This window comes from Biomphalaria glabrata, chromosome 10 (genome assembly GCF_947242115.1).
Source record: "Biomphalaria glabrata chromosome 10, xgBioGlab47.1, whole genome shotgun sequence".
NCBI classification, from domain to species: Eukaryota; Metazoa; Mollusca; class Gastropoda; family Planorbidae; genus Biomphalaria; species Biomphalaria glabrata.
In genome coordinates, this window is record NC_074720.1 from 30107101 (window position 1) to 30118797 (window position 11697).

Consider the following 11697-nt stretch of genomic DNA (forward strand, 5'->3'; position numbering starts at 1 on the left):
ATGTCTGAAGCCTCCTCCCACCTGGTGTCTACTGTTCTGAGGTCCTCCATAAAGGTGTGGTGCCAAATTATACGAGGACGTCCCTGTTAGCGCTTTCCTCGTATTGGCCTCCATGTCATCGCAATTCTTTGTATGCGTAGCTCATTTTGTCCCGCAAACCTCATGCAACGCTCTGTCCACAACCTCACTAAGTTTTCGACTCCCAGTTCAGCACAGGATTTCCATGTTTGAGACCCGATTGTGCAACTGACTCCAAAAATCCGTTTCAGCCACTTTTGTTAAGCCACATTTAGTCTTTTCTCAATTTTGACAGATGACTTCCATGTCTCACATGCCTATGTTGCTGTTGAGATGACGATTGTATATAGAAAGCGTGTTTTTGTCTCGAGTCCAATGTCCAAATAGGCTGCAGCCCTTGGAAAATGCTACCTGCCTATCCTATTCTGCACGCTAATCATGGTAGGCATCCCCATCATTTGTTATGATGCTGCCAAGGTATGTGAACTTGCCCAACTCTTTAAGCTTTGACTCGCCAAGTCTGACGGGGGCACCATTTGCCTTATATCCCACTCGCACAAGTTTAGTTTTATCTAAGTTATTTCCTCTAGACCTTTATAAACATTTTGATACGACAATTGTAAAACGTTTGTGGCAAAAACTCGTTGAACACCTTTTCGTATGACTTCCATTCATTCAACATATAACACAGGTTAAGGTGACATTCGCTTTGGTAATAGAGGAACCAGCCGTTTTTCGTTTGGCATGCTTTTCTCCTAGAGCTGAGGCCAATGCCTTTTCGCTGTCCACAGCTATTCTTTGTCAGCATCTCTCTTTACATAGTACGTCTAGAAATTTGTCTTCCAAGTAGTCAACATCGAAGTCCACTGCTTTGAGGTCCCATTTGATTACATGTACACATATTGGAGTAGGCGACGACCAGTTGTCCTTGTTCCTTATCATCAGTTGTTTGTAGAGGATGACTTTCGAAATACGTTGGTCCTGTATCCGGCGGACACACTGTTTCTTGCCATGTGATTTTCAGGATTCTCCGGAGATAGAGCAAGTGGAATTAATTTAATGTTCACTCTTATATGTATTCCATGACTCACTGCCGTACAGTAGCGTACTCAGGATTCTAACGTTGTAGACCCTCGTTTTGGTCATTGGAATGAGCTTCTGATTTTCCCTCAAGTCTAACTAAAGTCTCCCTAACCGAATTAATCTGGTCAATGCCTTACCATGCCTAACCATGCTCACATCTGCAGTATTTTAAGTTTTAAACATTACTGCCGGGTATGAAAATCAGAACATGAAAAATAAAAATAAACTTTATAACATTCTAAATGCTGCTAGTAAGATCATGGGCGTCAAACAAACCGCAATTAGACAACTATTCAAGAAAAAACATATGCTAAGAAATCTATAACAATTTTAACTACAAGAAATCATTCTCTTCTTCATGACTTGAACATTTGACCATCACCAAGAAGATCTAAGACACCAATCACAAAGAAGATCTAAGACACCAATCACAAAGAAGATCTAAGACACCAATCACAAAGAAGATCTAAGACACCAATCACAAAGAAGATCTAAGACACCAATCACAAAAGAAATAGACACTAGAACTGTTTAGTTCCTTTGGCAATTAAATGGCTGAACCAAATATAAGTTACTGTGAAACTGGGGACGATGAAACAAAATATTTTACAAAACGTAATTTCAGAAGTCGTGAAATTAGATAATTATGCAAATTTTAGCCATTTCAAACATGTGTACTTCTTCCTCGTTCTCATTTTTATGTCGGAGCGTTCACATGACTAGACTAATACATGAGATGAAATGCGTAGTGGTTTCCAAAACTGGGAGCTCTCCATATAGTTTTCTTTCTATTGAGGTGTTTTGGGGCCAGTATCTTGTTCGGGCCTCTTGGTAAAGAATGCGGTTTAGAAGGACATGGTCTGCATTCTCTGTTGACACTCCACATGGGCAAATTTCTCTGGTTCCAATTTTGAGCTTCCGGAACATATATTGTCTTATTCTGTTGTGTCCGGTTCTGAGGCGAAAGATTAGACGTTGATCTTGTCGGGATAGCTTACAGTAGGCGTCATAACACGTGTAGCCTAATTAGCTTACCTTTCTCTTTCCAGCTAACGTTGAAGACTTTGACATAAAATATTTTGAAAAAAACGCAACATATTTATGCCTGCATCCAAACATTATTTACCCAACTGAATGGAATAATACTATCGATATAGAATGCGAAAAAGATTTGCATCTTCAAATACAGACTTTAGTTGTATCTTGGCAAGGAGATGGACTTTGCTGTTCTTTCCATGTCAGCGGATGTAAGTAATGGATCTGTTGTTTGTTGTTGTTTTAATCTTATTTAAAAAACAAGCAAAGTATAGGGAAAAAAACTTTTTAAAAAAGCAAAGGGGAAGAAATCCGTCCTTAAAACTCTACCTACCAGTAATGTGAAAGTTATCTCCCTTATTCGATATCATGTAAAATAATTTATTTCTTATAATTAACTAACTAATTGAGTATTTTTGTTTATTGATTCATGTTTTGTTAATTACAATAACTAATTGTTTTAAGTATCAACTTGATTGCAGAATGCGTGAGGTAGAAATAGCGTTCACAATAGTTAAAGGGGACTAAAGCCAACACATTCAGCCACATCTGTGACTACGGAAGTATACGTTTCCCTTGTTGGCTATTCAAGAAAATAATGACTCAGCAGTAATTAATTGTCTTATTGGCTACTTTTGTTTTATTGATTCATGTCTTGTCTATGCCAATGAATAATTGTGCAATGTTTCAGCATGAATGGGTGTAAAAATCGTGTAGCCTACAATCTACATACGTTTTACCAGACAGACAGAGTACGTTGATATAAGCTTTGTTGGAGAATAAGCGTGTAGCCTACATACGTTTTACCAGACAGACAGAGTGCGTTGATATAAGCTTTGTTGGAGAATAAGCGTGTAGCCTACATACGTTTTACCAGACAGATAGAGTACGTTGATATAAGCTTTGTTGGAGAATAAGCGTGTAGCCTACATACGTTTTACCAGACACACAGAGTGCGTTGATATAAGCTTTGTTGGAGAATAAGCGTGTAGCCTACATACGTTATACCAGACAGACAGAGTGCGTTTATATAAGCTTTGAAAACATATTTATAACAACATTTTTCAATAGATAGATCAATTTATTTTATGTTTACTCTTTGGACAGCCTCGATAGAGACGGGCCCTAAATCGGCCTTGTGATAAACTTTGACAAAAGTTATATTTATTGGCTACAGGTTGTCTGGTATCCCATACAAGGTGCTACGCCAAACTGTAGATTTCGAGTTCATCTCACGTGTAAACTCCCTCCCCCATTTTATTTTGAATAAAAGAACCGCTGAATACAAATATTTAGATATTTGATTGTTTCAAATACTTTTTGGAGTTGAAGATTATTACATCATTACCTCCCTCAGGACGGGGAGTTTTGGTTAGAGAATTCGACAGTTTGGCGAAGCTAGGAACACCTTATGACCCCACCAGAGGAGCCGCCAACATATGACAGTGCAAATGGTACGAGAGCTGGGACCATTGTAGCACGGGACACGGGAAGTCTGGAGAGTTCTCAAACGCCCAAATAGGAAAGACGAATCGTGGCAGCTAGACAGAAAGGATCAGGCAATTTTGGCACGATTTCGCACTGAACACTGTCCGATACGATAGAAATCACGATCCCAGATGACAGAAGATGAGACTGTAGAACACATCCTTTACGATTGCAGGGTGCTCAGAAACACAGTCAAAGATACGACAAGTCATGAAACAGAACTGGTGCATGCGGGGGTCTCGCTTTGTTCGGAGACATGCGAACCCTACAGAACACTCCCAGATACCTGGACCGTGTTGTAAGGTATTAATCCTAATACGGAGCCTTAGTGCTTGGAGGCTTACAAAGGGCGGGAAAGGTTCGAACACGTCATGACAAGTACTACAGGTCAAACAGCCAGCAAAGTTGTAGCGCTTTAAAAGATTGAACGGGCCTAATGAGGCGGGAAAATCTAAAAATCACAATATTTTTTTTTTTGTCTACTTTTTAAACAGCCAGAAATTTAGCTCATAATAACGTGTGGAAGAAAGTTTTGAGAAACTACAAAACAATCTCAAAAGTAGAAAAAGTGGAAGCAGCTACCGACGGCAATTACGAAACTTGTGTTTCTGTGAGTTCTTACCAAGTATTGGAGCTGACATTTAGCAGCAGTATACACGTCAATATGATTTCATTATATACTGGTAAGTAAACAAGAGTTTATACTCGAAATGGTTGTTGCCATGTGAATATAAATAAATGCTATAGTGAAACTATGTTAAAAAGATTTTTGTGTCAAGTTAAGTTGGGATTCTATTAGAATCATAAATAATTATGTCTTTTTCCTAATTTTCTTTTAATGTATGCTGCGAGTCCCCATGGAGACACGGTGGTTGAGCGGTAAAGCGCTTGGCTTCCGAACCAGGGGTCTCGGGTTTTAATCCTGGTGTAGACTGTGATTTTTAATTTCGAGATCTTTGGGCGCCTCTGAGTCCACCCAGCTGAGATTAGTTGGGGAAAATAAAGGCGGTTGGTCGATGTGCAGGCCACATGACATCCTGCTCGTTAACTGTTGGCCACAGAAACAGATGGCCTATACATCATCTGCCCAGTAGATCACATGATCTGAAAGGGGAACGTTACGAGTCTCCATACTACTGTAATGTTTCTGTCGGACTTGTGTGGACAGTTGTCTCTGATTTGTTATAAAGCGTTCAGCTAATGAATCGTATCCGAGTTAAGGTGTAGACTGTCACAGCATGGTTTGAGAGACCTTGTGACATGCGCTAGTCAAAGGATTCAATCAAACGAACTAAAACAAATCGGATCCGTATCTGAAGACACGTTGAAATGACAAGCGTATCCCCTTCCTCTTCATTTCAGGTAATGCAGATATTCTCAGTAGACAATAAGAGGACGCCTGTCCCTGTACCCTGTCTTAAATTCCAAGCAATCTTGTCGTTATCCCATTCTAGTTTGGACCTGACCATTCAACCCAGCCCCTTTCATGGTTTAGCTAGAAAAAATAAACATTTTTGTTTTAAAACAAAGCTAATATACATGGTAAAAGCGCTAAATTACTGCCATATATCTCAGTTGAATTGTTTCCACTAATTAATTAACTAATGTATTATTTTTTTAATTGAGTCAAATATTGTCATTTACTATGAGAAATTATGAAAAATTTCAACTTGATTTGAAAATTGGAAGTGGGGAAAAATGTTTATTTATCATTTTCGATTACAGCCAAAATAATTAATTACCAAACACTGTGAAAGTGTTCCACTTCTCTCTAGACTGGGTGTGGGAGTGTGTTAATACAGCCTTTGTAAAGACAGAAAGCATCGGTCTTCAAAAAGTATTAGCGCTAAATGAGTTAATTCAATGTTATTGTGGAAACTTACCACTGACTCGCTTATTACTTGTAAATATAATCGATCCTTCTTAGAAACGGATGTTTTGTGTTATTATTTGCATTACCGTCATTACCTTAATAAGACAAGAGATAGAACAGATTTTATATACGACTCTACTTTGGTTAGCTCAATTTCATTCAAAAAGATAAAAAAAAGTATATTAGCAAAACAAGAAATTGTCAACAGAGTATTTCCTTACAAAAAGATAGTCCACTTACAGAAAGTTACAGAACCAACCTTTTAATAGATAACATCAATGTGGTCGCAGGATATCCTAAAAGACACGACGATTTAATGACGTTACGAACTATTATTTAAAATACACGGGAAAATAGTAAATAAAACATACAGATGTAAATATTTTTTTTAAATAGTCATACAAATTAATTATTTCAAAGAGGTATTAAAATTAATTTGCAATACATATCTAAAAAACTTAGCGCCAAAACGTCACGTCGCCCAAATGACCACTACACCGAAATGGAATCTCCTAAATTGCGTTGCCAGAACGTCCTTCTTCGATATTTGTATTTTTCCTTTTCTTGTACATACAAAAAAAAAAACAGACAAAAAAAGCATACAAAATACTTCAAAAAAAAAAATTATAATAAGTGTAATTGTATTAATGTATTTGAAACAGTAGTGTAATTACATTTGTAATAGAGCTAGACTAAAACAATAATGAATCTGTGCGATTACAAATTGTAATAGTTTTAAGGTTTTTATACAAGGCGCAAAAACTTGAAATAGTTTTCCTGGTGTATATGGTTTACAATTAAAAGACGTGTTAAACTATACACTTTAAAAAAAAATATTTTTGTTTCACTTTTTAGCAGTCAAATTGTATCATCTCTTTCGTTTAGAGCACTAATTATTGTAGTTCTTTTACACTTTCACTTTTTAACTTGAAATTTATTTAGAAACACATGGGCAAAGAAATAGTGGTAATATAATACTTATCATCGTCAAACTCCATTTGAGTGAGAGGCTTAAATCATCTCTTGCAAAAGCCCTGGACAGAAACCCTGCTTTTTTTTGTGTGTGTAGTTCACACATGTCACCATATAGGTCGAGAATTTTCCAAGTCCTGTGGAGACAGAGATCAGCAAGTCAGGGGGAGATCAGCAAGTCTGGGGCAGTCAAAAAGAATGAGACACGGTTTCCTTTTCTTCCTCGTGAGTCGAATTTGGCCATAACCGTTATAAACATGAGCCAACAGGACATTGTTTATCGCAAAAATTCTCAAAGATATATCTGCTTATTTCTATTTGGACTAGATTTTAAACTGCCTCCTAGAATCACAAATTTCAAAGTACGAACCTGGCTAGGCGGTAAGATGTTGCCTTTAAACATGACTTCATCAATGGACGATCTTTACGTTTCAAGTTTCGCTCTAGATGATATCTTAATATTGAGATTCCTTCAAATTTCAGTGATTGGAGGTTCTCAAAGTTTGTGTGAAGTAGAAATCATTGGGGGTAAGCAAACATAACGCTTAAGGTTGATCATAAATCATATACAATAGACTCAAAGAGGTAATTCTTTTATATAATATACAATAGACTCAAAAAAGTACTTCTTTTATATTATATATAGTAGACTCAAAAAAGTACTTCTTTTATATTATATATAGTAGACTCAAAAAAGTACTTCTTTTATATTATATATAGTAGACTCAAAAAAGTACTTCTTTTATATTATATATAGTAGACTCAAAAAAGTACTTCTTTTATATTATATATAGTAGACTCAAAAAAGTACTTCTTTTATATTATATATAGTAGACTCAAAAAGTACTTCTTTTATATAATTGGTACAAAAGCAACAAGATACTTTTATTCAGGACCAGCTTCACGAATTGAGAGGCCCAATTTAGTGGATGTTTGCGAGGCCCCCTCTTCTAATTTTTTAAATAACAATAATTACTATTAATTAGATCTGTATACCAGCATTTGCTATAGAACATGCAAAGGAAGAAACTCAAACGCAATAGTTAGCTGTGGTTGAAGAAACTTACTTCACTCGTATCATAGAACTTACACAAATTGTGTTAACCCTTTAAGTCTCTTTAAATCTTTAAAAGTCTGTGACAAGAGCCATGACTGATAGTGATATGCTCAATATAAATTGCCGGGCCCCTGCCCGGCGCGGGGCCAATAGCAGCAATCGGTCAGATCGGCCTAAAGTTGTACTGCTTTTATTCATTTTACAACTCTTCAAACACTTCACGGGTTCAATGATAAAAAAGCTGGAAATTAGGTGGAAACTAGGTGGAAACTTGGTGGAAACTGACAAGAAAATGGGTGGAGACTGAGTGGAAACTGGGTGGAAACTTGGTGGAAACTGGGTGAAAACTGACTGGAAATTGGGTGGAAACTTGGTGGAAACTGGGTGAAAACTGACTGGAAATTGGGTGGAAACTGACTGGAAATTGAGTGGAAACTGGGTGGAAACTTGCTTGAAACTGACTGGAAACTGGTGAAAACTGGGTGGAAACTAGAAGGAAACTGGGTGGAAACTGATTGCAAATTGAGTAGAAACTAGGTCAAAACTAACTTGAAACTGGATGGAATCTGGTTGGAAACTAACTTTAAACTGTGGAAACTGGGCTAAAACCTGGTTGAAATTGAGTGCAAACTGGGTAAAAACTAATTGGAAACAGGGTGGAAACTAACTGGAATCTGGGTTGAAACTAAGTGGAATCTGGGTTGAAACTAACTGAAAATTAAGTGGAAACTGGGTGGATTTGTATTTCGAAAAACTGCTGGAGTTTTATTTCTCTAGAACTTTGACAGCTTATGCATATTTTGGGGAGAGAAAACTTTTTAAAATATAAAATGTTAAAAAGAAATTACATTTAGCCCAAATATTAAGTCATTAATACTTTATAGTACTTATGATAATTGTGCTAAAAATATCGTAGTCCGCCATTTAAAAATTTGTATTTCTTACATAGAAGCTGACCACTGCGCCAAAACGACATCTTCTAAACTAATGTCGCTAATGTCGGGGTTGTGTGAAAACATATTCTTTCTTAGTTATCTTTTTTTTTTTGTTTCAGATTGTGACAATCCTAAAATTGGTTTTGAATGCGAGTATTTCTGCAGCTTGACTTGTGTTGACCAGAGTTGCAACTACATTGGCATGTGCTATGAGTGTGTTGAGGAAAGATATGGGAAATATTGTGAAGAGGAAATGTCTACCAATAGTACAGAAACTGAATACATTGAGAACAATGAAACTTTATTCCCGAGTACGACTGACAGGGAGACCGATAAGACAACGAATTTTTCGTTTCTTTTGCTTATGGTAGTCATAGCGACTTTGACCGTCTTATACAATGTCTGCTTTGTTAAAAGAAAAGATTCTTATCCAGATGGAGAATAAAAAGAACTTACAAAAATAATTATATACATTAATTGTTTACACGTTCCGTTCATTTGTTAATGTTAGAAATAATATAATAATTAGATCTAGAAATAGTATTATTATAGCGTAGACAGAGGGGAACCGAATCAAAATGCGATCGTTCCTACACCCTGCGGCCAATGTGTCTAAAACAGTTGGGCTCTCCACTGATCGGGTCCGCATTAAAAGAATAGGTTCTTACCCTCCATAGAGAAGACTGCCCAACCCACAAATCAACCTGACCCTTATAAGGGCAGGAAGGAGCCACTGAGAGGCACTTAACACCTGGTGTGAATGTACACTTTGGTTTCTTATAGTTATAATGTTTTTTTTGTTTGGTGTAATGCACTAATTGTAAGACAAATTTCCATACGGACAATAAAGATTATTATTATTATTATTATTATATTATTATACTTAAGAATTTGGCATCGGCTACTTTAAAATCATACCCATCAGATGCCATCTTCTGTTACACCGATAGATCCGGGTATGGCGACCTAATATACTACCCTGACCGACAAGAACCAGACCAGCTCTCTGGTCGCTGAATTAGCAGGGATAGCCAGGGCATTCGAGGCTATTAGAGGCAGAATGACCCCAAAAGAGTCCAGCGTGGCCACGGTCTTGTTGGTAACAGACTCTCGCTCCAGTCTTTTGGCCATGGGTGGTGGTGGTTGAGGGTCATCCGTAATAGAAGAAGCAGTCGGCGCCGCAGCTTAAAATCACAGAGCTTTAGGAGCTGTCGTTTTTATGCAGAGGACGTCTTCACATAGCGGCGTGAGGGGCAATGAGGCGGTAGACGTCCTCGCAAGAGAGAGAGCTTTGACAGCCACTAACCTTGAAGCAGCAAGCAGGTTTCTACAAGCTACGACAGAAAGCCGAGCACTCATTTATGAGAAGTGCTTAAAGTCCTGGGAGGAATCCGACAGAGCCAGTGGTGTCTGGCAGAGCATGCATCACCCAGATCCTACTACAGTAATAAGATTTGCCTCGAGTTATTATTTTATTCGGGCAACAGAAATAAACTTTTAGGACATGCAATTAATTAAGTCAAATAATGTTATCATTTGAAATGTTGAATCCTTATAGCAAACATTTTTTTCACCTTAAAGAGCCCATTTGGGACCCTATTGGTCGCGGGACCGGGTCGCAATGAGCTTCGCGCAATGGTTGCTACGCCACTGGTATTATGAGGACGCACGAATGGATGCTCATGATCGTATGGTAATGCCAGGGTCGATTTTTAGTCCTTCAGTCCGCCCCTGGTTACCTCTTTTTGGTGTTATATTTGTCTTAAGACCTAGTGCTGTACCTAGTGCTGTACCTGGAGATGTACCTGGAGATGTACCTAGTGCTGTACCTATTATCTTATCTTATATAATACAGACGTTACTTCAAAAAAGAAGATTACGTCCTACGCGTCATGCATTTAGTCATGCATATTAACCAATGACTTAAATTCAGCCAAGTCACTGGTTTTCCTGGCTAGCTCAGGCAACCCATTCCATGCTCTAATAGCACTAGGGAAGAAGGAGTATTTGTGCAAATTTGTCTTAGCATATGGGACGAGGAATGTGCCTTTATCTTTGTGTCTTTCAGAGTATTTTATTAAATTTTGTTTATGTATTTGAAGATTAGGGTTCAGTATTTTATGTATGATTGCTACTTTACTTTTGAGCCTTCTGTCCTGAAGGCTTTCTAAATTTAGTGATTTTACTAAAGGTGTTACTCTAGTCAAATATGAATATTCGTTTGTTATGAATCTCACTGCTCTATTTTGTGTCTGTTCCGGTTTCTTAATGTTTTCTTGAGTTGAGGGGTCCCAAACGGAGGATGCATATTCTATTATTGGCCTAACCAAGGTTAAATAACATTTTAGTTTTATGTTCTTATTTGATTTATAGAAATTTCTTTTAATAAATCCTAATGCTTTGTTTGATTTTATTGTAGTTTCATCAAAATGTGGATTCCATGACAGTTTTTCATTTATTATAACACCTAGGTATTTTGCGTTTTTAGTATGTGTTACTGGTTTGCCATGAATAAGATAAGTGGAATTAATTTGTTTTAGTTTTTTTGTTACTCTTAACAACTGACATTTTTCTGGGTGGAAAGACATGCTCGAATTCGATTCCCATTTCTGTAATTCATCTAATTCTCTTTGTAAAATATCTGTGTCTTGTGTTGTTTTTATTGTTCTATATATTATGCAATCGTCTGCAAATAATCTGACTTTTGTTCCTGAACTAATGCAATTTGGTAAATCATTTACGTTAATTAAAAATAGTAGTGGACCCAAGACTGTTCCTTGCGGTACACCTGAGTTTACTGTTATCGGTGTTGATTTAGATCCATTTATTATTACAGTTTGTTCTCTCCCTATCAGAAAATCTTTAATCCACTGATGCAGTGGACCATTAATGCCGAAATATTTTAATTTTTTAAGCAAACTATGGTGGTGAACTTTGTCAAAAGCCTTAGAAAAATCTAGTAAGTTAGCATCTATTTGTTCACTATTATCTAAACCTTTTGAAAAATCATCAATTAATCCTATTAGTTGTGTTTCATATGATCTATATTTCCTAAAGCCATGTTGGTATGGTGTGAGGACATTATGTTTGTCTAAGTGGTTTATGATGTTGCTACATATTATGTGTTCTAGAATTTTACATGTGATGTTGGTAAGTGATACTGGTCTGTAGTTTCCTGGGTCAGATTTTTCTAATTTTTAAATAGGGGGGGTGACATTAGCTTCTTTCCAGTCCTT

General features: G+C 37.0%; 1 protein-coding gene across 6 annotated transcripts in view; it reads left to right on the forward strand.

Annotated features, from left to right (window-relative positions):
- LOC106074928 (uncharacterized) overlaps nucleotides 1–8919 on the forward strand; it is a 114100-nt gene extending 105181 nt beyond the window's left edge. For 5 of the 6 annotated variants that reach the window (XM_056044064.1, XM_056044060.1, XM_056044061.1 and 2 more), the window contains 4 exons: nucleotides 2151–2348; nucleotides 4119–4307; nucleotides 6797–6997; nucleotides 8581–8919. In XM_056044064.1, the coding sequence (XP_055900039.1) occupies nucleotides 2151–2348; nucleotides 4119–4307; nucleotides 6797–6997; nucleotides 8581–8906 (914 nt within the window). In that variant the 3' untranslated portion in view covers nucleotides 8907–8919. The remainder of the gene's footprint in view (nucleotides 1–2150; nucleotides 2349–4118; nucleotides 4308–6796; nucleotides 6998–8580) is intronic. The other variant, XM_056044065.1, reaches the window with a different exon arrangement.
- Nucleotides 8920–11697: the final 2778 nt, after the last annotated feature.